Below are 27365 nucleotides of genomic sequence, written 5' to 3'. Positions count from 1 at the left end.
CTTGACTCTCCACCTCACGTCGTTGACATTGCCATGAAGTAAAGACAACTCCTTCTTTTAACTTTATGGGGAAGGCTTCTTTTTACCCAATCTTTTGCCATAGATCTACTTAACCATCTTCACATTACTCCCTACTACAATGGCATGTATATCAATTTTTTTCCCCATCAGCAAACCACAAAGCTGAATCCACTTCTGTACCCATAAATCTAGTTGCATATGAAATTCAGAACTTTCTGAACTCTTTTTTTTTACCTGAAGGCGATATAATCGTGTGCTGGTAACTGAAGGAGCACACTCACAGGCAGAGAAGTTAGCGTGGTGTGCCCTTGAAATGGAGATGGTTTGATGGTTAGTATGGTTTGGAGGAAAGAAGATTTGCAGGAGTTGAAGACCAGCCTGCTGAAAATTACAAGTTTCACACTTCACACAGAAGCTCGGTTTTCAGGGAACAAGGAAGTGAGAGAAAATAATTTGATTGGAAAACTGATCTGTCACATTGGTACATTACAGCAGTCATATTTTATTTAAGGATTTTTTGTTTTTTTAAACCTTAACATGATTTCGTACCTGCAGTTAACTGATAGATGATAGGAAAGCTTGGTTTTCAGTAGGGGATAAAACCAAAGGCTTTTCACAACTAACTAGTTAAGGAATTAATTTATTCTGAAGTGATCTAGCCTTGCCACTGAGCTAAGTCGTCAAGTTCGATGTTTATCAAAATAAACAAAACATAATGAAAGCTATAAGGAATGTACAGATATGTGGCTCAGGAAAAGTCTGATGTGTCTTCTTCCATATCTATGTAGATGTCTTTTAGCAAGTTCATGGATAAGTGCTGAATAGGCAACAAAATCTTCCTGAAAATCAGATCCTAAAGTTGAATTCTTAGCGTGAGCTGGGTAAAGGCTTAGGAGGCAGTGCCGTTTAGCTGTTCTATACTCTGAAGTTCCTATTCTGTGCAGGAGAGAATTGGATTAACCTTTTACATTAGGACTAACATTAGGCACTATTAACTGGCAAGTAAGTAGAAGGCATGTCAGATAAGATAAGCAAAGAAGAGGATGGTGTTTGATTTGAAGAAAAACAAACTACATGTCAGTAGGAGAAATTAACACTGAAGGGTGTTGGGGGAAGGAAGGTGTTTTATGAATTTTAAAGATGGTAAGCTCGCAAGGGTGGAGAAAACTTTTGGGAATTATTGAAAGGAGGGTGAAGCAGCATCAATGTCAAACTACATGTTTCAAGAAAAATGTTGCTTGTGATACATTTTGTAACTGCCCTACTGCCAGAGTAACTAAAGACTTTGTGCTTGGGCATGGTGAAAAATAGACAGTGGAAGAAACAGTTAAGAGCAATGGCTCTTTGTCCAGGTATAAATGATAACTTTGGATACTTTTCACCTCTAATTTCTTGCAGCATCATCCAAGGATGAAATCTTTGGATTTCTTTGGATGTCTTAAAAGACATCCTTTCTGTCTTGTAAGAAGAAAAAATGAACTTTTGCTCTTTCATGTTAAGTTTCTCTTCCTTCAGTGCCCAAAATATGGATTTTTAAAAATTTTTTGGTTTTGCTTTTACCATTTTGGGTTTTAATGAGGCAACTCACTTGCATTGACTTTCTTCTTGTAAAATCCTAGTGGAAACAGGGCACAGGTCAGTTGTTTTTTTGGTTGGTGTTGTTTTTTTTTTTTTGTCTACAAGGGAAGTAGGAGTATATAGTGTTTAACATCTGCTTGTGCTTGATCTGTTAGTCCAATAACAATGGAAAAAATCACAGACCCTGTCTCCACTGGCATTTAGTAAAACAGCTAGTATATGCAGTATCTAACTGCATTTAGCTAACATTATCTAACTCTTTACATTTTTGACAACTGTGGTGGGTTAACCTTGGCCAGACCCCCACCCTGCTGCTCTTTCACTCCCTTCCTCAACAGCACAAGGGGAGAAAATAAGGTGGAAAAGCTCATGGGTCGAGACAAAGACAGGGAGCTCACCTCTTTGGTAAATCACCCGTTACTGTCATGGGCAAAACAGACTTGATTTGGGGAAAAATTAACTAAATTTTCACCCCATCCCCCAATACAGGGGGATGGCAACTGAGGGCTGTGGTCAATCCATAGCACTCTGTCTCTGCTGCTCCTTCCTCCTGACCCTGTTCCCCCTGCTTCAGCCTGGGGCACTGTTGTGAATAGTTAGCTCTATCATTTGCTCTAAAGTCTCACAGAAGAACTCACAATCTCAGTAATCCCCAAGATTAACTAACTATTTGAGAATCTCCCTTGTTTATACTTTGCATTTTTGCCAAGTCCAATAATATCTTACCATCTAGCTTGTGATTGCCTGTCCTCTCTTTATTTCTCTCTGTTTTAACATTAAATATCTGGGTAATTGTTCCCTGTTGCTTGAAGAAGTTTGCTGAGGTTTGCATACCACCTCTTGATTTTGTACCTTGCTAGTATTACCAATAATAATAATAATCCAAGTTGTTGGTTAGTTCTGTGAAGTGGCCTCTTGGCTGTTTTGTCATTCCTTTATTAAATACACGAATTAATTGAAATCTTTTGACTTGTTAATACAGTATTACAGATTTATTTCCTGTGTGTTTGCTTTTATTTTTCCTATACACAATTATGGCTATGTTTCCTTGTTTGTACATAAATAAAATGCTATCTGCCCATTTACAGGGTCAGCTGGGCATTGCATTAGCTGTACATGAGAACAGGTCAGATGTTTGCCTGACCACCTGGGATCTCTATGCCAATATCTGTGCATACCCTGGAGCATATGTTATCTTTGAAAGTCTTTTTATGTTTCTAATATCATATATTTAGGCATTTATTTTGGTTAGCGTTAATAAATTACTTTCTATCTCAAATCAACACAGTCCCTGTTCTCTGTGGCTAATTAATTATATTAAAAATAAAGGAAAATACGCTGGCACTGGTTTTATTTGATCCTTTTACTTCATGTTTTATAACATTTATGAAATATGTGCGTTTGTTTTGGTACGTGAAGGGACATTTGGTGCTAATACTGTGAGTGCTTATTTTTATAGGATGCATCTCCACTGTGATCCTTCTTCCAGTGTGTATTGCTTTATAAAAGTAGTCTAGTATTAGCTGATACCTTTCAAATTTGAAAACTTACAGCTTGGTCTCATCAATGCCATGCTACCTCAAACTTTGCTGGATATCTAATCATAAATGTTTTGTTTCGAACACTATCCTTGCTATAATTTCTATTATTCATGTTCATGTGGCCTTATTCATTTTAATGGATTGCACCGAAACTTGTGCTACATGCATAGTACTACAAAATACAGTTTTCAGTGTTAAAGAAAATACTTGTTTAAAAAAACCTGTAGAGACTGCAGAGAGAGTATCTAGGGCTTAAGTTTTGCTTAATGTTTTTAAGTTTTGACTTAAGATATTACAAGCTTGTATAAATGGGGGGAAAAAAAAAAACCAACTCTTTCAATCCTATTGTATTTCTTTACAAATAAAGAATGACTTTCTCATAAAAGGTGTAAGAAAATATTTTCTGTGTTTTCCAAAGATATAAATTTGATGTATAGTTTACTTTGGCATTGGCTTCTGATTTTCTTGGAGTAGGTAGATGACTGAGGAAGGAACAAGGTTGTGTACATTTGTGGAATATATAACCTCCTAAGTTTAAAAAAAGGGAGTGAAGGGAAGTGGTTAGCAAGATGCTGAACAGATGCTTTGGCTTTGTGATAAATGGTTTATGAATGCTGTCTGAAGCATTTCATGAAATGCTGTAGGACCAACAGATGTAGACAGATATATGCAAATTTACTGCTAAGTATTTTTAAATGATGAAAAATGAGGTTGAGAAAGTAGAGTACTACAAAATGTGTTGATATGCAGAACGATGTATGTTGGAGCTTCCAAAGACTATAGTCTTCCTTACTATAGGAACAAGATCTTGAAATACTTCTAGTTTATTTATTATTATTTGATTGTGATTTTTCTCTTCCTCCCAGTGGTTTCATATTGAGATAAGTTAAAAGAAACAAAATTTCAAAATTTCTTCAAAGGTCAAATCTTGTATTCTGTTCCTTCTTTGCTGCCCCCACTTCCCTACAGAAAAAGTTGGAGGGTTTATCTGCTTCCTCACCTTAGTTTTAAAAATGTTAAAAATAAATCGTTATTTTGTGTAGGAAAAAATCAGTTACTTCTTGTGTATTGCTTAAAAATAATTGCAAGATAAATGTAACAAAGGCTTAAGAGACAATGCAGATGGCTATGGAGAACCGGTGCTAATGGTGTGGAAAGCAGTCTTTGTAATTTTTCCCTGATCCTTTTCAGTTTTCCAACTCTTATGTAAGAAAAAAAACCCCAAATTGCTGACATACAACCTCACCCTGCCGCATGCATAGTATTTATTAACAAAACTTTGAAAATATTATTCTGTAGTCAGTCATGTATAATCAGGTGCTTATAAGCACATATGTATTATTAAACTAGAGATTAGAATAAACTTTATTAATATGCTTATTTGTAGAGTCAAGGGACATAAAAACTGCACATTAGTGGACATGGTTTACAAACACTTTTTTCTGAGCAATGCTCATGCCTTTGTCAATTGATTCTAGACCGTAATCATTAAAGACTTATAATAACAGCAAACCTAAATAGTATAATACGATTCCTTTGTGTCTTTATAAATGGGTGCTAATGATGAAGGGATGATCAGAAACTGATGCTTTGCCAGATTCTCTAATTAAAAAAAAAATCCCATAACAGATTCTGCATATAATTCTTAATATGAATTAACTGCTTATGTTACATTATAGTAGAATTTTATTTAAACTTTTCTTTTTAAAGATTAGTATTAAAAATAAAGATCTCGCCACTATAATAAGAGCTGTTTTCATTCTGTAGTACTGCTTTCTCTTTTGTTATAAATTTTTTAGCACGGAATTGCTTTACAGGCTAGTAAATTAGCATGTCACACAGATGACTTAATCCATATACATAAATTTTCATCTTTTCTTGAGCAACAGCTTGTCAACAATTTTTAGAATGGTTAATACAACTGTTTAGGACATATTGGAACACAATTGTTCCTTGTTGCCTAAAAATCAAAGGACAAAACTTGACATACAGAATGATAATAATTTATACAAATATATACTTCAGAGAAGATTTTTTTTTTTTACCAATAAATGCTCATTGATGTACATACTCTCAGGACTTCTGTGAGACTACTCGTTTGGGAAATGCTCACAAATCTGTGATTTCTTAAATTTAGGTTAATTTTTGAACTGTATTTTTGATGGATTTCATCAGAACCTTTCCCAGAAGGAAGGGCTGTTTATTATGGTGCTCTTTAGGGCTGAAAGTAGAAGGAAGATCTATGAACATGAAGCTTCTGGAAAGATTAAGCAGAAGAGTGGGTAAGTTCAGGTTGGGAAGCTTTCCTGCAGCAAGGATTCAGATTGTATACTGAGTTGGATTTTCTCACTTGGTTGTAAAGTTTTGCCCAGCATGCTGTGCCTCAGAAGCTTTGTTCTGTGGGATTCATTCACTAGATAGTACCTGATATGGAGTTGTTGGCTTTGAAGAAATAGGGCTGCTTTAGGGCTAGGGTAGATGATAGCCCTGTCTTTACTGTCCATTCTGCAGAACAGCAGGACAAACTGTATCAACATTATGTTCTGTATAACCTGTTTAAACATCTGATTTCCGCTTTCTGCCTTTGTAGCCAGACAGGCTCAGCTTGTTCTGACTTCTGTATACTTGTAAAATAAATTTATGAGATGGGCTTTCTTCCAGCTATAGAAACTTCTGTTATCCCCTCAAATCCATTGACAAATGGAACAGCAAACCCAACTTTTCAGGACAAATGTGGCTTGGTGTGCTAAGTGAGCTATTTCTATTGATAATGTATCTAAAATTCAAGTCTGCCTCTCTGGGTAGAAAAACTTGTGATAAAGCTGCACTGAGGAATGTGAACGTTACTGTTCCATGTTTTTCATTTACGGGAAACCTGTGGAGCAAGTTGAGAGAATTTTGGCTTTGGTAGCCTCACAATAATGATGACCCTCATATTTCCAATTATCTGATCCTAAAACAGGAGAGAGAAAACTTTGTAGGTGGCAGCATCTAGATAGGTCCTCGGAGATGTGTGATGTCTTCTGTAGATACTGCTTCAGTGATGTTTCTAGGTGTTTTATAGCTTGCTGAATTTTTTGCTACTTCAATTTTGAGATTTTTGGTATATGAAAACCTATACATTCCATCTTTTTTCACAGTGAACATTGAGTTTCTTAGCATTTATCTTCTTCCTTACTACTGTTTTGTTTTTTGTTTTTTTTCCTTTCCCACTCCCCCCTTCCTTAGGATCATACATGATAGTGATTTCTTCAGACCATGACCCTGGGGAAAAGACTCGTCTCCAGCTTCCAACGATGAAAGAAAATGATACTCACTGCATCGATTTCAGCTACCTTCTCTACAGTAAGAATGGAGCAAACCCGGGCACTTTGAACATCCTGGTTAGGGTGAACAAAGGGCCACTGGCTAATCCCATCTGGAACGTCACCGGTTCCACTGGCAAAGACTGGCTTCGAGCAGAGTTAGCTGTCAGCACTTTCTGGCCCAATGAGTATCAGGTAAGCTTGCAATAAATTCTCCCTGCTTTCTAATGTTTACAGTGAGGTCCCATACAGTGTGTGTTTGTTTTGGTCTGTTCTGATAGAGTATTATCCCAGTGTCCTTAAAGTGTTCTGTTCAGAATAAACAATTATTTGGGGATGGGTTTTTTTTTATAGAAGGTGATTGTTCAAAGTTATCTGTTGCTGTAGAATAGGAAAAAAATAAGCTGGAAATAAGCCTCATTAAAAGAAATTGTAAGGTTAAAGTTCAGGAATATCAAAAATTATAAACTCCCAGAAATAAATTGCCTGGGCAACTGTAATTTGTACCTGTCTTCCCTCCTCTTCTGGATATGCCTGTGTTACCGTGTCTAATTACATGACTGTAAACTGTGGTTTTTTTTCCACATGACATTTGCTTCATTTGCTGTGCAGGCAGAATGGTCGTCACATAATGAGCAGCTGCTCAGGACGCGTTTTTCTCCTGTTTGCTCTCTATGGGACAAAACCACCTGCAGTGTAGGGCTGTTGTTTAGAGAGAAAAATCATCTTGTTATTACTAGATGCTGTTATTTGATTTGTTTGATTAACCTGAGAAAGTACCTGCAGCTGTTTCGCTCAGTGGGTATTTGATGTGAAGGATGAATCTCATACACAGGCATTTTTGTCCTGGAGTGTAGGAGCGGGAAGAGTTGGATTAGATGCACTCATCTGAGTTGTTACGCCATGAGGTGTTATGTCATCATTGTATGTAGTGCTTACAGGTCCCTGTTTAAGGACGCTTCGGGTCATTAGTGCTCTTGCAAACAGTTTGGATGTCCGGACTAGTTATCACATGAAGCAAAGTGGACTTTTTATTAATGGTTTCCTTGAATAATGGTATTGTAGGAATGCTTCTTAAAGTGCCTTTTCTAAAGTTCTTTGCAACTGCCTACCATGAAAATAATCTCCAAAAAAACCCAAGCTTCAGAGCAAGCAGCCTTACTTATATGGTGAAACCGATGTAATTTTCTATCATTTTATGTTTTTCTTTGGTTTTTGTTTCCCTGTTTTTAATATTTTTATTTATAAAGGAATTTAATCTATCAGTGACATTGAAACTGGGTGAAATTTGATTTAAAGTTCTGAAACCTGGTTTCATAAAGCTTGGCTTCTGAGGAGGTGTTTTATTAACCCTTTTACCTTGCTAGAAAGTAGCTTTTGGTGTGCTTAAAAAAACCAGGAGCCTTTCATAGCAGTATAGTGGTAATCAAGTATAGCAGTATTATATGCAGTAAATCAGGTTTCTGTTGACAGATGGCCAGGCTTGACAACAAGATTGGTGGTTGGGCCTTATCTTAGCAACATGGCCATTTTTCACTTATGTTATAGCCTTCACATTATCTCTCTATAGACTGCACTTAAATTCATTCTTTCCCTTGCTTGGTCATCCGGCAGAATATTGAAATCACGTGTAATACAGTTTATTTTTAAATTAAAAATAAATCTGGAGCAGGACTGGAGAACTGTTAATGCAACCTGCTGTGATTTCTGTACAACTTGCACAATTGCTTTTAAGAACAGGAGGGGAAATCTGCATGCTGTCCATGCACACCTCCTTGTTTACACAGACAGGGTTGGTATTTTTGTTGTTTTAAGTGGTCCTTTGATGTCTCAAAGTCAACATTGCTCTTCATTGTTTGTTTGTTTTTTTTTTTTTTTTTAAATTTGTTAGTTTTTTGTTATTCTTCAGCATGGAAATATTTTTTTCATTTTTCTCATAGGAGTTCTTTGCTGTAGAGGTCTAGCTCATGATTTTGGCACTTTGATCTACCTGTTGGTCAATGAGTTTAGCTAGCACTGAGGGAAATACACACTGGTTTTTATAACGAGATGGAAATGGTTCTTTACTAAACTGGGAATTGGATCCTTGCCTGTACAAGCAAGGTCACTGCTGAAGATCACTGCAGAACACAACGGTTTGCACGTACTTTGTTAATCAGGTCAACATCATTGCCATTTCCTTCACTTTTAAGTGAGGGAAGAGAGTAGAGATTAGCAGGGGCTGAATAGCAACAGGTTATGTTATAAGGAAGTCTTGTATGGTGACTTGGAAGTTAGCAGAATGGCGATGTTAATAGTACTAATACAGTGCTGTACCTCGGCTAATTAGCTCCTAAACAGCATTTCTGTGCTCTCCTGTGCTCTGAAGCTTCATTGGTTCCTGTTCAGAACTAGCAGAGTGTTTTTGCATGTCACTCTAGTACACACTATAGGTACAATTTATGCATTTTTGGATGGATTTAACATTTCCTTTTACTTATGGGATTATTACAATCCATTTACTTGCCTTTCTTTAGCAATATTCTGTTGAGTGGTTGGTTTTGTTTGGTTTTTTGGTGTGTGGGGTCTTTTTTAAAATTATTTTCTGGCAAAACTTAGTGCTGTTTATTACAATAGCTTTGCTGGATCAAACGGAGTTTTTGTTTAGCTTCGTATCCTGTCTCTGATAGCAGATAACAGTGGAAGCTTGTAGCAGAGTTCATGAACAGGACAAACTCATGGTCATACCTCCCCCAGAATACGCTTCCAGCCTTGAGCCTATTTGTGGTTCAAGAGTTTTGAGTTTAAGAAACAAAGTAGTGCCTTTCTATTTTCCTGTTAGTCCTTGGGTTATCTTTTTTTTTGCAGTGATTTTTGCTTCTAGTCTCTACAGTGTATATGACATGAAATTCTAATGTTAATTCCATGTTAGGACTGTTCCTGTGGGTTTCTCCAAGCATGGGGCCTGTAATTCTTCAGTTGTCATACTTTGTACTTGGGGAGTTCTAGCAATTCTGTAATGATATGATCTGTCTTCTCTTTCCTGCTAGCAAGGCATCTGAATCTTCTATTCTGCTTGTTTGACATGTGGATGAACTGTTGAGGGAAAGGGTTTGATTGGAAAATCCCTTGGCATCGAGGATATGACTTGATTTTGGTCCTTGTTAGTTCTGGAATCTTTTTTTATCACTCTGTTGGAAATACGCCACCTTTGACCTGCCTCAAATTTGCTTCAAAGGAAGAATATTTTGGGATTTTTGTTGTTTAAACTTTGTAACTGTCTGGGAGTTCTTTTTCTCTGTTGTCTGTGTTCGTTACTACTGTAACTCATTAATTTATTTTAGTTGAGATGTTTATTCCTGTCTGGTTGTGTTGTTTTGTCTAATGCTTCTGTTCATTTCCCCCAGTTCTCTGCTGCTTTGCACAGTAGGAATTATCCCAACTGCTGAGGGCTGTCTCTGCCTTTCTGCTTCTGTCAAAGTAATTTTCCACTTTTCTTCCCTTGCTACATTCCTTATCCTTTGTTTGTTTGTTTTTGAACACCATCCCCCAAAAGTCCCTTGTTTTCTATTTTTTGTGTCAGCGCCCAGCAAATTTGTTTTGCTCCCACAGGTTCATATCCTTTCTTGATCACATGCAAGGTCCACTTTGCAATGTGAACCATGGGCTTTCCAGTTTTGGTTTTATATTACATCTCTCTGTTTTTTGTAGTCTTTAATCAGAAACTGATAAACTCTTGACTTGGAACCATAAATCTTAAAGTTGTAAAAAATCAATTATTTGGTTTCTTTGTGGTTCTTTAAAACTTCATTATACAGTAATGATGCTCTGTAGTTTAACAAAGAGGCTGGCTAGGTTACCGGATTGATAGGAGTGATGGAAGTATAACTAACAAAGTAAAAATACTGAACTGCACCAAGCAGCAGTTCAGGAAGACTTAACGATGCATGACCATTTTAAAAATTGCAGGAAAACTCTAGAAAGCCAAATCATTTTCTTGCTGAATTGTGAATCCTGATTTGGATAATGTATCCCTCACTATCAAAACCCCGCCACACACACAAACACAGCACAATTGTATACAGTCTCTAACCTTGAAACACATGTAGCATCAATAAAATCCAAAGAAATTCTTTAAAAAAAGAAAGCATTCCAAAGAACTGATATTTTCAAAGGATTTTATTTATAATGTATTGGAATACAGAAAATTACTTAAAGACATACTGGATGAATAAAATTTGGAACTAGTGAAAGTTTGTTGACTAAATAGATAAGAATACAATATAGAAAGTGTTATATAAGAAACACTGATAAGCAGCCAGCCAATTAATGTGAAAACCTGCTGTGTAAGTCATGGATGTTGCATTGCAAGAAATGGCGTGGAAATAGCAGCATGAGCAAGAGTTCGGTGGCGGAGGATCAGTCTGTAGCCATGCATGAGAGGCAATGCTCAAATAGGCTGTTTCTCTGACCTGGAAAAAGACACAGTTCAGGGGAATATGATAGAGTTCTGCGAAACCATCGCTGGCACAAAGGGGAATCCTCTTCCAGTTCAAGAATTAAGGGCCTTTTTGGTCTGGTGGGGGAACCAGGCTGAAAAGAAGCAAATGGAAGTGGGTCATGCAGCAGGCTCTAGACCTGTGCAAGTCTGTCAGAAACAGCTGTGTGGATGTCAGAGGAGTATGTAGGCTTAAGGAGACACTGGGAAGATTCTTGAAGGAGAACTATTAGAAATTAGTAATTAGGCAAACAAGTCCAGTAAGTCTCATGAACTGAAAGTAGTTGGAGGAGCAGAGAATGTTTTGGGGGACACTGAGAAGTGATGTGCATTCTTGCCCTGTTCTTACCTTTCCTTATGACCACCGTTAAAGAGAAGATGTTGGGGTAAGTAGACCTTTGTCCTGAACTGCTAAGCAATGGTTAAGTTTTTTTAGTCAAAGGGCAAAGGCCTTTTTCTCTTATTTTTTTTCCAGCTCTTTCTGCTTCCCTCCCCTGCCCCCTCAAGTGGATGTGTACTTAATTTATTTCCATATTCCTAGGCAGACTAAATATAGTTTTTATATTCTGTGGTTACCTAAACCAGTCTGGTCATATTCTGTGAAAGTTTTTGTTCAGGCTGTAGAAATGAAAACTAACTTAATCTACCACTACCAGCCCTATGCCCATTTCTCTTGCCTCTTTTCCCCTTGTCATCTCCTTTCAGTCTAACTTGGGGTAACAGATAATTTTAGACTTTTAAAAATTGGAAATTACAAATTAAGTTTGTTAAATTCTTCCAGTTTGTAAGGATTCTCAGAAATAAAGTATGAGAACTTTTGGTGAGTGGCTAGAATTTCATTCTAGCAGAGATATAAAAGTTATTTAGTAAAAAGTATTAGTAAAAGGTTGGGTAGCTTTATAATTAAAGAAGACTAAATTAATATTTATTAAACTGAGACAGCTTTTTTTCTAAAACTTGCAGCAGCTTTTGTTTAGTAGGTAGTATAAATCACCAAAATGCTCCTTGTATAGGTGCATCATTCTTTAGCACTCCTTTTGTGGAACAACTTCTTTAAGAATACTTTGTGGCTTTTAAGAATTTAAGGTGACTGTCCATAAACAGTTTCATTCCTAGTTCATTAATACTCAATGAAATGGGTTATAGATCTGTTTCTTTCTTTCCACTTCCTTCTTTCCTCCATAATTTTCATCAGTTAAAAGCACTTTTAACTGTCTCACCGCTTACCACTATCGCTAATGATTGAAAGTGGATGCCTTTGGAAATATCTCCAAATAGGAACAATGTTGTTTTCTTGTCAGAAATCCTTTGTAAACCCCTAACTGTACTCCTGACTGTTACTTGCTAGACAGCACTTAATCAAAAGACAGACTTCCTTTATACAGTTTATTGAAGAGTAACTCAGAGAAATGCTTTTTTATAATGAACTTTCTTATTGCTTCTCCAAGACTTGTTAGTACAATCAAAACATCTTTTTTAACTGTTAGGATAAACATGAAAGTGTGCAAGCATATCTGTCACATTTCTGTCTCGTTTATTCCAAGATGTTTATCAATTTGGTGAGGACAAAGAAAGATTGAGTTCCAGCAGAGTGATTACCAGCAACATTTTAATAATTTAGTTCTGTAGATCACAAAGCACTTAGAGCTCTCAAAGGACTTCTATAAATACTCTCATTCAGTCTTCAAACTGGGAAATCACAGTGCACAGAATGAAAGTGAGCGCTGCCCAAACAAGTCCAGTCACAGCTGAGGTGCCAGCCTCCAGGTTTTCACTCCTGCCATAAGTATTGGGGATTTCATGGAAGCTCTTTCTTTTTCTTAGAAATGACAATGCTGGTTTTGACTGTTAGTTCAGGTCTGTGGCATCGTTTCAGTAGGGTGTGTTCCACAGGCTAGCCACAACATGTCTTTTTTCCATCTGGAGTTAGCTCATTTATGAGCACAGGAAGTTCCTGAGGGATAAGGGAATGATGGTGGTGGAAAAGCAAGTAAATCTTGCTGATACATGCTGTTGTCCTCTCCCCAGTCTGGTTGTATTGTGTTTCCCGCCTCCTTTTTTTTTTTTTTTTTCCTTCAGAATCTTTAATTTGTCATATGGAGATGTGTATAATAGCTTTCCTAGCTTGGTGGATTTAATTTTTCTTAGCCTATTTTGGAGATACCTAATTTGTTTCTACTTTGGTCTGCTACATTAAAAAAGGGCAAATATGATAAATTAGTATCAAAGAATATTTACAATTAAAACCATCAGAGGTTATTGTTAATTGGGTAAAACCTGTCCACCTTGTCAGTGACCCAAGCTGTACTTCTCTGTTGCAAGCAGAGATGGCTCTGCCTCCACAAAACACTGAGAACTCTGTTCCATCAGGAGTGTAGAATAAATCACTTTGGATGCCTTAGTTTTTACAGGCTAAGGAACTATGGAGTCTGAGCAACCACTTATGTTACTGAATCCTTAGTCCTGTGCTGAAGAAAAACTGAATTTGCAGAATTTTGAAGCTAAAGTCTTTGTATGTCTAAAAAGGAAATTTTAACAATAATATAGCTCTTCAGAAAATAACACACTTTTCTAAATTTACTCTTTCCCTTTTCCTTTGTTTAAATTTTTCAACACTGTCTTTTCCACTGCTTTGCTTTCTGTTATATTACAGTCTTAGAATCATAGAATCATTCAGGTTGGAAAAGACCCTTTGAATCATCGAGTCCAACCATCAGCCCTACTCTACGAAGTTCTCCCTTACACCATATCCCCCAACATCTCATCTAAACAACCCTTAAGCACATCCAGGGATGGTGACTCCACCTCCTCCCTGGGCAGCCTATTTCACTGTCTAACCACTCTTTCTGTGAAAAACTTTTTCCTAATGTCCAGTCTAAACCTCCCCTGTTGGAGTTAAGCTGTTCCCCCTTGTTCTGTCACTAATCACCTGTGAGAAGAGACCAGCACCAACCTCTCTACAATGTCCTTTCAGGTAGGTGTAGAGAGTGATGAGGTCTCCCCTCAGCCTTCTCTTCCTCAAACTAAACAGTCGCAGCTCCCTCAATCTCTCCTCATAGGATTTGTTCCCCAGGCCCTTCACCAGCTTTGTTGCCCTCCTCTGCACTCGCTCCAGCACCTCGATATCTCTCTCGTATTGAGGTGCCCCAAACTGGACACAATACTCCAGGTGTGGCCTCACCATTGCAGAGTACAGGGGGACTATCACCTCCCTATTTCTGCTGCTGGTCTTTTGTTCTACCGTGTTCTGAGTTTCCTTTGCTAAATGTATGAGCTGAACTCAAAACTAGGGTAGAAATGTCATATTTCAGTGGTTCTCAACTTGTGGTCCATGGACCCCTGGGGGGGCGCGATGTCATCACAGAGGGTCTGTAAAGGCTTAAAGCAGGGGTGGGGAACGTCCAGCCTGGAAACATTTGGTCTGGCCTGTGGCAAGCACTGCACCTCCTTTTCCCACAGCCCCCTCCCCTCTATGCTGCTCTCATTCTCAAGCCCCCCGCCATGCCACACCTGTCCTGACACACTAGTATATTTGGTGCTAGCATGGTTGATGGAACCCACTTTAACTAAGCAGTTTTTCTCTTAAAGACATTTTCTTAACCCAGCAGCCCTCTTTAGGGCCACAAGCAGCCTGAAGTCTGTTCCTCCAAGTGGTGGTCCTGGACCTGTAAACAAAAATATATGGTGACTGAACACAGACAAACGAGAGGGGAGGTGAAAATTGTAAAAACTTTTCATCAAATTTTAATGTAAAACTTGGCATCAAATTTGGGATTAGCATGTTAAAATGCCATAAAATGGGCCATTTGAGCAAGAAGAGTGTGGATGCTATTATTTTAAATTCACATAGAATCATTACAATAAAGGTATTCTAATAGGAGTGTGTGCATTAACAGATTAACTTATTTCCCCTTCTCTCCGAATTTGAAGACCCTTGATGAGAAAACTGAAATAAATATTTGATGCAGTCTGGTGCTTTAAATCTTGAATTAATTCTTGGTGGTCTGCACCCACAAAAGGTATGTAAAAGGGGTCTGTGGTAAAGGAAAGGTTGAGAACACCTGTCATATTTGAAGCACTGGAGTATTGTAAGGAACTGTATGGCTCTACATTCAATTCTCTATCCATTAAATAACGTAGTGTCACTGAAACTGATGAGCATTTTGACTTTTTCACTATTCCCTGCAAGACAGTGGACATCTTCAGGGCAAGGTGATGAAAATTTGGCAGATGCTTGGCATTTCCAAAGGCTATAAAAGATATGGAGGTTAATGTGCTGTATGAGTCCATGTTATAAATTATCTTTAATTACCTAAAAGTCTTGGGTGGAAAACTGACTGGCTGTAAAGTCATGAAGACTTACTTTGAGATAAATATGTAATATTTTTAGCCAGTGCTTAATTTCTGATGAAATATATGTGACTTTAACCTCAGTGCTCTTCCAGGAAACATTCCACTCATCAGCAAGGTGGTATGCAAATTTTATGTTAACCTTGATTACCAAGATTATGAAAAGCTTATAGCATTCCCCTCCCTGTCATACACCAGGCACTGTCAGGGAATGAAGTGGAAAACACTACTGCTAATCAGCCACCTTGGAGTGTCTGATTCAATTTTTCAGAACTACAAGATTGACTTAAATCATGGTGTGTAAATAAAGAAGTTCTGGATGGTTCCTTTTGTCAAGATTTTTTTCTTTTTTAGGATTTTTGTCTGTAGTTGGAAAGCATAATTACTTGTTATGGAAGAAGCTTGGATTTTGTCATATTTTTATCAGCTTCTGAAAGATCCTGTCCCTTTCTAAGAAAAATTGTGAATATCACGCTATCAAGGAGCTGGCAATGATATACTCTTCCACTCAGCTCTTCTTAAAATACATTTTTATGCACATGAAAAGTGAAATGAATGAAAGAGGGTTATGGCAGAAATCAGTGATACATGCTTGAAGTAGATAGTTAAAGGAAAGCAGAAATTAGTAATTCATTATACGGGTTGTGAAAAGATTAAGTAATGAATTGTGCTCTGCTAGGGATTTCTAGACTACCCCTAAGTGAAAGTAAATAAAAGAAAAAAGTATAATAGTGCAGTATTGAATCATTATCAAAAAGTTCACTAAAATCTCTGCAATTCAAAAATTGGAAACCAATCAGCCTCCAAATTTATGGGCCTTGAAGAGTCAGGGACTTCGACTTAAAAGTCTGAACTCATCAATTCATCGCTGATCAGATGTATTGTTAGGTAATTTTTCCTGTGAAGCATTATATGCTGCTAGATGTCTAGATTTTCCATGACACCCCCCCACCCACATCCAACACCTCCCAATAGTGCCTGTGTTGGGGAAAAAAATCCCAGAAGTATGCAGCCACTTAACTTTCTTTTTGTCCTTTCCTGCCTTTTATTATTTAGGGCAAGATGAAATGCTCTAGAATATATTTTTTTTTAAGTCTGTGCACACCATGCTACAATGTGTTGGTGGTTTTGATGGGGTTTTTCGAATATTTTCTCTTTTTCTAATGCTAAATGGTGAACAAGCCTGAGGCTTGGAGTAAAGTCAAAAGGTTTTCTTCATCCAGAGTAGTATGTAATAAGACCCATGTTGACTGGTGATATGACCTCCTCATAGGAAAATAAATGCCCTGTATCTTTATAATTCTCTCTACCCTGTATGTACTACTTTCCTTTTGTTTGAGGTGACATTGAAAAACCAACCGAGATGGTTGCTCTGAAGGAAAAAATATTCAAATTTCAAAGGCGAGGGAAGAAATGTATCAGTTACTTTGCACTGGGATTACATTCTGATCAATTATGCAAGGTGTGTATAATTAAAGAAATAAACAAGCAAACAAACAAACGAGTATCGTTTAATTTTCCCCTTTGCCCAGAAGATATGACAAAGCATTTTAAAGACACCTCACCCTCCTGTCCCTTCCTGCCATAATGAACTAAATACACCTATTCTGGATATTCTGAAACACCATCTGAAGTAGAATAATTTTCTGGCTCAAAGGTAATGATGGGAAGTTTGCAAACTAGTAATTGCCCTGTGGGATGCAGGGCGATGGCACAGTCAGGCAGATAGTGCTCTGGGCTCAGAGCCAGGAACTGTTGCATTGTAGTTTTTGCAGACATATTATTTCCTTCTTTGAGAACGCTTTCTCTTATTCTTAGTCAATTGTGGAGCTCCTTCGCAGTTTTCTTTAAATGTCTTTATGTGCAACTCCCAGAAGGTTTTAAAAATTGGTATAAAACTTGCTGGAATGTATTACTTCAGTAAAGTACTTGGCTACCTAGAAGAAACTCTTTGCAATCCTGTGAGCCAGGCTGGGTTTTTTCTTGGAGTTTTGTTTTTGGTGGGGGTTTTTGTTTGTTTGGTGGGTTTATATGGATTTTTTGTGGTTTTGTTTTGTTGTGTTTGGTTTTTTTTTTTTTTCCTCAGGGTCTTCTGGAGTCTTTTGCATGTGGTCCATGAGACCTTTTCACGTACCATTAATTTGCTGGAATAAGTTCTGTAGCTGGAAATCTTTTTGGCTTTAGAGTTTACAGTTGCTCACCGAGGTTTCATTGATGCACACATGCCAGGATTACCATGTCTCTGCCTGAGTCTTGACAAGCGACAGCAAATGGGAATTCAACCTGTAGCTTGTCCTCTGCATTGAGCTGGGATGGTGCATTAGTACCTGGCAACTGCAAGACATAGTGAAGAAACGTTTTCCGTGCTGGTGGAGCGACATATTGTGTGGGCATCTCTGCTAATGCAGAGCAGAGAAATTCATGGGGTTGTGGTGGTATCACTTTACTGTCCTGCTGCAGTGTGATGATTGTTGTCTTTACCAGGAGTAGTGGTGTGTGCCTGTTTGGTGTCCATGTGAGTTGTTACCTTTAGAAATTTTGTAACATCAATTTTCTTTTTCTTTTTCTCCCCCCCCCCACCCCCCACCCCTTTCTCCATCTTGACTGATCAACTTTTTGGCTTGGGTAACACAACTGACAGTTATGGCACAATGTATTTTTTGCTGTGCTTGCCAGGCAATGAATTTATTTCACAGGTTGTGCATTCTTCAGTAGGTGTGGTCTGTTGGAAGAAAATAACTTGTCAATTTTTTTTTAAAAAATATTTGAAATTTTATTATTGTGCTGCATGATGCAAGTGACTGAAATTTCGGTGCTGCAGGTTTTTAGTTATTCAAATATAGGAGACATACATCTGTCACGTGAGGATAGTAGAGGCTTGCTGATATTCATGGAATGAAATAATTTACAAGCAAGGAAAGCATATTTGTTCAATTTGAATGATTTTATGATAAGCCTTTAAAAAAAAAAAATCCTATAATGCCAGCCTTCCCAGTGCACTTTTGAAGTTCTGGAAGAGGAATCAAGTATTAGGGATTTTTTGGTGGCACTTAAGTGGTGGCGGTCTTGAGCTGTAAGACAAAACAAGAAAAGAAGCAATAGAAGAGAAAGAACGAGTGAGAATATTGTATCTTCCTGCTGCCCTTTGGGCGTGTGTTACGCTCGTGTTGTGTAACTTGGATAGGTTTGATCATTAGTTGACTTGGTTGGACCTGATAAATTTAAAAATTTGTGGTTGACTGGTTAACTTCAGAATTGGATTTCATCAGAGAATGCAAAAAAAAAAAAATCCTCACAAACTAAAGTCCACTAACTTTGTGCTCTTTAAGGCAGGAATGGAGACAGACAATCTTACTTTTCTCTGATTTTTTTCTTCCTTTCTTTTTGTGAATTTAAAGGCAGACACACATGCTCATGTGCTCTTCCTCTCACATGTGAGTGAAACCCTGTTTCTCACCCCCATCTTCCTTACTATGCTTAGGTGATTACTGTAAACTTCCTAGCCTTCAGAAAATGAATTAGGAAACAATTGCAACCTGCACAAGTCTGGCTTTTCACCCCTTTCTTTCTTTTGAGTTATGTTACCTTTTGTATCAATTATAAGTGTATCCTTGTGTGTCTGCCTTGTCAATTGGTTCACTCTTTCAGAGGTTTTGTAGGGTTTTTTTAAATCAATTTCAGCTAGTGATGCGCTTAAATTGCCACGTTGAACTTTGATGAATTGAACTTTGGCACTTCCCTAATTCTGGTTCATTACAGCGCAGCCACTGTGCTGTGTGTCTGGAGAGGCAGCCAAGGAGCAGTGAGGTCCTCCCTTAATCTCAGCGTTGCCTTCAGAAGGACAGGGAGGGCGGCAGCACTGTGGTCCTTGCTTCCCTCTCCTGGTTGCAGGCAAGAGGACTGCGACGCTGGTTCTCCCTGGCCACCACCCCTTTACCAGGCTTCCCAGCTGCTGGCATTGGAAACAGTCTAGGGGAGGTCAGTTTTGGTCTTTCCTCTGCTCTGGCACAGGTCCCTTCCCTGTTGCATAACCAAAGGCTTCCAGTGTGATATTTGGTCTTCTCCTTTGGCAGACTGAATATGTACAGCCCTTTATGCTACCCTTGTATTTGCGAAGAACACACAAACCCAAAGAGTGTCATGTTTCTTAAAAACAAATAAACCAATAATTAATAACAACACCACCAACAAAGCAGACCACTTCCCTTTTTCTATAATAAGCCAAGGGGATGACAAGTGTCTGTAACCATGTTTCCAGTGCTTTTTAATCTTAAAAGTGAGGTAACAATCTGTTTTCTACTGCTCTTAATGAGAGAAGAGTAAGCCTACCACATTGAACAAATTTCAGTACAATTTTAATGTACTGAAAACTGTGATAAGTTATCAATGTGGTGAGGTGTTTTTTTGATACAGGTTAAAATATCATGCAGCTTGCAGTGCATTGCAGTCAGATTTGCAGGTTAGAAAAGAATATTTTATGTCATAGATCTTGAGAGGAGACCAGTTGGGGGTTTTTTTGTGCAACTTAACATAGAAACCATGGAACAAAGCTGGAATTTGGCATGTTTCTATTTTAACCAAAAAATGCAAACAACAAATGTGATGACGGGTGTCCATGTGATGGGGTTTGTGTGTATATCAGCATGCGTCTAGGGGTTGGTTTTCTTTTTGCTTTTGTTTTTGAAAGGATAAAAATAAACCCTAAAGTAAAGCATCACCTTTGGTCCCGGACATCATTATGAGATCTTAACACCATATATATATTTGAACGATGAAAGGGAATACAGTTTAGGAGCAGCTGTCTGGTTTTCCCTAAAGAGTTGGACCATCAGATATACTTATCTCAGTAGCATTGAATTCAGTCTGAATTACATTGCTTAAGCGTTGATTTATTACTAATTTGTCCAAAGTATAACATATAGCACAACCAATATTTTTCAAAAAGCAGTGTGAGTAGTTTCAGTTTTATGTTTGTCTTGATTCAGAAATCCTAGTGAAATAGAACATGGCATGCATCTTAATATATTATTTGTTTACATATGTTAGATAAATATTGCATAGCGAGTTGAAACATAAAAATGTGTTAAGTGGGTATTTTGTCACAACAAAACAGTTAAACTAGACACATACGCTTTCGTTGGCTGCAGCTTTACAGAACCATCAGTTAGGTTCAATATATTTGATAGAATAACTGCCCCCCCCAATTTGTTTTGGTTGGTTTTTGGGGTGTGGTTTCTTTTTCAAAATTGTAACAGTAGAGCTTTAATTTTCCAGAAATTTACTATTTTCTCCCCCTTTTTCTTATTTTATTTTTTTCCTCTTGTCAAGGGTATTATGTGTAGTAAGATAGTACTGGAAAATGTGTATGTTTCAGGACCTTGTTGATTGTGGTCAGATCTGTAACGGGGAAGTAATTTGAAATACAGTTGTCTTCATGTTTCTGCTTCTGAAGTTAGAGATCGTTTTATTTTGAGCATATGTATGTCTTGTTCATTCTCAAAAAGGAGTGGCAGGATCAGTAGGACAGGTAATAAGCTTAGCTTCTTTTTCTGTGAATGTGAAAACATCAGTGTAATCCAGGTACAGATGTTCTTAATAGCTGCATAGAGGGTTATAATTTCACTCAAAAGTAAAGTCATAATGAAGATAAGTAATGTTCTTCCCCAGTTTAATTAGATTGTTAATTAAATTGGGAAAACTAGCTTGTCCATTGTTAAATCCATAGTACTTTTGCTACAGTAAGTCGACTGTAGTGTTAAAACCGGTTCTGCAAGTGCTGTGTATGGCTGAGATTGCAGAGTGGTTTCCCTGCTACAGAACACCTCGACGCCAACTCTGCAGTAACCACCTTGATAGCTTCATTTAACAGGCAATATTTGGTTAAGGTATTCAAAATCCTTGTACTTTCACAACAATCTTTTCTGATAAGTTTGAGGAAAAAGTACTTTGGGTTGGACCAGGATGGGGGCAAAGCATAGCACATGATAATTAAGTTAATTGTGTTGTTTTGCAAATGCTGCCTCTTCCCCTTGGTGCTTATTGGCTTCCTCCATGAGCAGGTTCTTGCTACATTGGTGGGAAGAAAAAAAAAAAAACACAACAACTAAAAAATTGCAACCCTCCCAAAACAACACCTGGCCAAACCACACAGCAAAAACGAAGTATTTGCCTGTGAGGCTGGTGAATTGCCTACGGTCACTGAAGAGTGTGGTGCTTCCCGGTGTGGGTGTAGGAGAGCAGGCAGCGAAGGGGACCGAGGGAGCGGTTTGGGGACCAGGAGGCTCTGGCACTTTTTAGCCCATAGATCATAGGCCTTTGATGCTGTGACTTGCGCTTGCTTAACCAGGGCTGTGGCAAAATGAGTGCAGCCGGCTCTGTTGATTTGTGAGGAAACAAAAGGCTGTATTTCCACTTAAGATCTGGGAGGTTGTTTCCTCAGGGATGGTTGGGAAAAAAACTTGTGCCAGCACTGTTTGGAGACTTGACTTGACTTTAGGCAGGTCTCCAGCCTTCGTGCTCGGGAAGGGAATTTTCCAAACCTATAGCAAATGCAAAATGCTGTAGGGCCTTTTTCTCTGAAATCTGCAGGCGGACACAGAAGGGATAAATTGCAGGGAAGGCTCCAAATGCGAGCATCAGCAGAGCACAAGCTGCTGGAGCAGTCAGTACCAGGAGGCAAAAGCAGGGAGAAAGTTGTCACTTCACCTGCAAGTTCCTGGAGTTGAGACATCAGTAACAGGCAACAAATCTTTCTGGAGGCATTATTTAATGGCCAGTTAAGTTGTCTCTGGAGCACTGATGACAACAAGAAGTGAGTGCACATGTACTTCTAGAGACAACTTATTTTTAGCAAAAATTGTTAATGATTAGGTATTTGCTTTCAGAATATATATGTCAAAATGAGAGTGGGATCTGCTTCCTTAAGTGTAGTCAGCAGGTTTAGTGTGTGTGTTTGCAAGAAAAATAAATTTGTGATTAATGTCTTCTTAAATTGTAACAAAAAAATCAAGAACAGTTTTCAAAAAAATGGAAAAACAGGTCAATTTCCAACCGTGTAAATTTGGAAGTTTAATAATTTGAGTATTGTTTGATACAGTCGATTTATTCCTGAGCGAGAATAGAGCCAGATACTTCATGCCTCCAAAGATCACATAGGGGAGGTGTGCAGCTGCAGATGGAAATTGTTTGTGTAAAAGCCCTAAGCTGAAATGATTATTTTTTTTTCCTAGCACTTCTCTGAAAGTGCTAGGTGAAGCTAAAGCTGAATATCTGAAAAATGATCCAAGAAAAGTTATCAAGTATAGAAAGTGGCCTTCTGATTTTCCATTGGTGTCACTTGTATAGTTTAAAATCAGATTAGTTTATTAAATAAGATGACACAGTTTGTGTTTAAGTTAAAATGTGGCTTCGACTGCTTCACTTTTATTAGTTCAATTACTGTAATTTTAAATGTAGTAAATTTTCATGGTATACAAAGGAGCCTTATAGCAGATCTTAATTGCTTTTCTAAATTCTTTGGTTTCATATAAATATTGTGATTCCAGTTGATAAGTAATTTTTATCTATGTTATTTAATGTTGAGGCTTTTACAGGTGTTTCCTCCTTTAGTTCCACAGTGATGATATTTAAGATATAATTAAAGTTTACTGTTTAGAGCTGTAGGAGCTCTTTTATCTCTGCTCTAATATAGCTACAAACTGAAGTGGGCTGTGTACCGAATGGGAGTAAAATTCAGTTGAAAAACTGATACAGACTGCCTGCAGAAATATACTAAGTATTCAGAAATATACTAAGTATTCAGGAAATAAAGTTTTGTATATTTTTTTGTGTACAATATTTTCAAATAAATCATGAAGAAAGGGGCTGAATGAGTCTAATCTAGATGCTATTCTGGTGTAAAATTTTTCAGGAAGGCATTAATATTCTTCTGACATTCACCAGGGAGAGTTGTTACACACCCTATTTAAAATAAAGCTAGCATCTACAGGTTTTATTAATAAATCCAGATGTGGTTATTAGTGGGCTTTATGTTTTCACTTATTGTTGTTTCTTTTGCTGGCTAATGTACTTAAGCTTTGATTTTTCTTAGCGTTATGAAGACGTATCAAGTGACTGCCATTGAATGTAAGTTTCCACATAGCAGTGGGAATAGTATTTCCTATTTACTTACTCTCATTGCCATGGGAGGTAGCAGTAAATAAGGCAACTTTAAAAATGGTGGTTTAGTTTCTCTTTCAGGTTTTCTTTCCCAAGCCAATTAAAATGAAAAATACCCCCTTCCCTCCATCCCCTGATTATGAGTTGCTGTGTTATTGCTGCTTTTCCACCGTGCTTGGTGGTAGCTTCGTAGGCAGCATGCGACACTTCTGCTAAATTACAGAAGATTGAAACTTCTGGCAACTTTCTTCTACCTTGTCGTCCTCCTCATCTACCTAATTTGCAAATTCATCACCCATATTACAGCATTCAGTATTTTAATTTTATAAATGAATCTTTGCTATTTTTCTCAAAGGAGTAATTTGTTCCTTCAGAGTGTAAATGAGCTGTTGGTATTGTGCTGGTGGTAAGCTGTCTTTTCTAAGGATGATTGTTATTGAGCCAACATGCTACGGCTGGTGCAGACCAAGGAAAACAGTGGTACTGAAAACAAGTAACCACAACTCAGTTTGAACGTGAGTTGGTCTGTCTCTTCTGGTTAGCTGCAGCATCCCAGGACATGCATTTCCTGAAGTGAAATGTAAACAGTTTCTAAGAACTGGTCCTTGATAGCTGATTTAGATATTTTGTGCACCATTAATCTTTGTCATGTCTTGCAGGCATGTATCCATCACTGAAATCAGCCCGTTAAGAGTGTTTGGTACCACAGATTGAGTATCTGCATGCATCACTGCAGGAGCTCTAGGTTGTCAGTGTTACATAGAAAAGAGGATGAGGTCTGTTAAATGAGCAGCATACTATAAAGTTGAAGATGATTTGCGTGGGGTATGTTAAAAAGTGGTCTACCGGCACCTTCCTTGTGAAATCAAACCTGACACTTTAGATGTATATAAGCCCAAGTCAGCAATAAAACAGCCAGAATGCAGTACAGTGTGACTTCTGACAGAGAACTACAGTCATACGGTGGAACTGCAAGTTCAAGAAGTTCCCGAAGTCTGCTGTGCTGTGTTCAGCCACTCGCGTTCAAATTGCTAACGCAGTCAGCAGTTCTAGTTTGCTTAGCATCACAGTGGAGATGGAAATGTGGTCCATGCTATGCCCCTCTTAGTCCATCAAAGGATTCAAATACAGATGTAGTAAGCACAGTGCACAGCTGGAGAGTAAAGGGATTATTCATAATACTAAGACAACCTGCATGCTGAAGTTTTTTGATAGACATGGTGTTAACTTAGCATGCATTTTCATACAGTAAATAATGAGACTTAATGAGGTATTTTACTTGAAAATAACACGCTGAGTATGTTTTGTATGTTCAGCTGCTGTATGGAACTGGAGTCCGTGGTTGAAAGCTAATCCTGCCATATGTAATGTCTGTTAACAGCACTGAGGCTTAACTTTCTGGTGTCTTCAGTGGTTATTTCTAATACAAGAACTAAAAAAAAGTTTATATTTGTTTGTATCAATCTACCACTGTAATTTTCCCAATTATGAACATTTGAGACAAACTTAATTCACACTTAGCAGGTGTATGCTTTAAACCACCGTGCAGTCCATAAACCACTTTTAAACCACTCTTCAAACCACTATGCCTGTGTTCCTTTTGAACATTCACACATTAAAGATAGTTAGCCTCCCGGTCCAGATAGGGCTTCTCTGGGCTGCTTTCAGGAGACACTGACTTTGCGAGTCAGGGATGTGTTGACTTGCTTCTACTTGGGACAAGTCTACTTCAGCAGTGCCCTGTGCATTGTGGGTTTTGTTGTTCTTCTTGCTGAATGGCAATTTCAGAAGAAAACTGAAAAATTCTCCCAAGGCTGCAATTGCCATCTTTCATCTTAAAATCACTTCCACCAGAAATAAAAGATCATTACTCCCAGTGTGTAGTTATAGGTAGTGTACTATCATGTCATCTTAGTTCAGATTATTTTCACTTATTCGAGAGGCCAAGGCAGGAGAGTTCCAAGATGACAGTGGTGCTAAACTGAGCTCATCAAAGCTGCAAAGGTTTCACAGTTTGTCTACCAAAGAGGCAGCTGAACTACAGAGAAAAAGCAATTACTTTTCTCAAGATAAAAAACCCCTTTTGATAGAGATATGGTTTAATCCAACTTCCTAAATTCATGTGAAACATAACAGTAAAAAGATTCTGCATCTGTCCACAGATAGGCTTACTAGACATGTAATTTCATCGTCTCCCTCCAATTTCTGAAGGACAAGGCCGTGCTGTTCTGCTTTGTGTAGATAGTGGTGAGCACAGAAGTAGACCCTATTGTGATGAATTGTGTGGATTAGTTTATATTTAGTTATTCATAAGACCCTGCTATTGAATAGTTCTTTATTTGGGTATTATCATTTCAAAATATCTTATTTCTGTGCACTCTTGACTACTGGTGCTGTAAGAATGTCCTCACCTTGGACTTGTTCATGAACAGTTGTACTGAGTAACTGCATGTAGACAAGACTGTAATCTTTCCTGATGAGTATAAATACATATTTATCCAAGTAGCTGAAACTGTTAACAGATGGCAGATGGAAGTAAAAACATATTGTGTGTGCTGCTCCTTCTTTCTGCATTCTTCCCTCCTCCTGTATTTGGGGAAACCAAGAGAGAGAATTATCATGTGTTCTTGAAAAGTGGATATAACTGCTCTGCCAATGAGCTTTCAAACACTCTGCTTCCAACAAAAGAGTTTTAATGTTCTCATGCCTTTGCAGAGTTGGAAAATGTTAAAAAACAGTTCTGAGAAAAACATCATAGCAACTCCTTGTCATCTATTTAGAGCAGAACATAGATGTTTGCAAGACAGAATGTCAATCAGGATCTGAAGTGATTTTTTTTTTTTGGTCCATTTGAATAGAGGAGTACTTAGTTCTGCTGTTGTTGTAAGGATCTTAAAATACTTAACTTGCTGTGCAGAACAGTGATTTTTAAACAAGTTTGAGGGAATCACAGAATCTTGAACCCCTAATTATTTTTGTAAGAAGATGAGGGAAAACCTTTCATCCTTGAAGCGTATTGAGCAATACACCTTCTCCTTAGTTACTCTGCCCAAAGGGTCATTTTTCTATACCCTGCAGCTACTGAATGAAATCCTCTGTAATTTTGGAAGCTTGCTTACTTGTTTTTAAAACATCCATCCCAGCAAAGAACTAGGGAACTTCTTTTGTTTTCAACGTATATCTAAGGCCATTGGTCATTTGAAAGTTTAAGAGCTTTTTTTAAATAAACAGATGGGAGGGGTTGAGGATGGCAGTAATTTGAAAGGGCAAATACTTCTGATGTTTTTTGATCTTGTTAAGTTACTGTGAGCTGCAGTTACTCTTATGCAAGTTGCATGAGGTTAGCTGTCAGAGGTGAGCTTTGGGAACCCTGTGGCTTCCATGTAGTTTTTATTTTTCTATTTCACTGGGGATTCGTTTGCTTTTTCTGAAGTGTTTCAGTTTTATATTACCTTATTGTTCGCTCCCCATGATAACTCTTATTTTTTCATTTGAAGTTAGTGAGTTTAGTATATGATACTGGATAAAAATGGTAGGAAACATTCAGGGATTTTTCTGCTCAGCTTCTTGCCTGAATTACAGCACATCTTCAGAGAAATAACTCTTTCTTTTTTCCATTGGAAGACTTCATTTACCCACTTCCCTCATCTAAAGAGGGGGAAACCTTGTGGGTAGGATCTACAGGAGAACAGTACAGACAGATTAAAACTGTCAGAAGACTGACATTTGGAAATTCCGGGAACTGTAGTTTGAACTGGAGACAATAACTTCACTTACTGAAGGTGTAGGAACACCCACGGGGCATGGTTGTAAAAGGAGGCGGTCAAGCCTGCCTGCAGTTTCACATGAGTTTGTGAACATATTCCCCTCCCCACCATCCCCAGCATGGGTCAGTCAGAGTCTGCTTGGCCCTGGACAGCTTCCTAGTGTTTAGTA

At 37.9% G+C, this 27365-nt stretch overlaps 1 protein-coding gene across 7 annotated transcripts in view; it reads left to right on the top strand.

Moving 5' to 3' along the window:
* Positions 1–27365, top strand: part of PTPRK (protein tyrosine phosphatase receptor type K) — a 418363-nt gene that overhangs the window by 134255 nt on the left and 256743 nt on the right. For all 7 annotated transcript variants that reach the window (XM_074862468.1, XM_074862473.1, XM_074862472.1 and 4 more), the window contains exon 3: positions 6369–6640. In XM_074862468.1, coding sequence (XP_074718569.1) covers positions 6369–6640 — 272 coding nt within the window. The remainder of the gene's footprint in view (positions 1–6368; positions 6641–27365) is intronic.

This window comes from Strix uralensis, chromosome 3 (assembly GCF_047716275.1).
Source record: "Strix uralensis isolate ZFMK-TIS-50842 chromosome 3, bStrUra1, whole genome shotgun sequence".
Classification (NCBI taxonomy): domain Eukaryota; kingdom Metazoa; phylum Chordata; class Aves; order Strigiformes; family Strigidae; genus Strix; species Strix uralensis.
The sequence above is the reverse complement of the archived record's forward strand: the minus strand, read 5'-3'. Positions and strand labels throughout refer to the sequence as shown.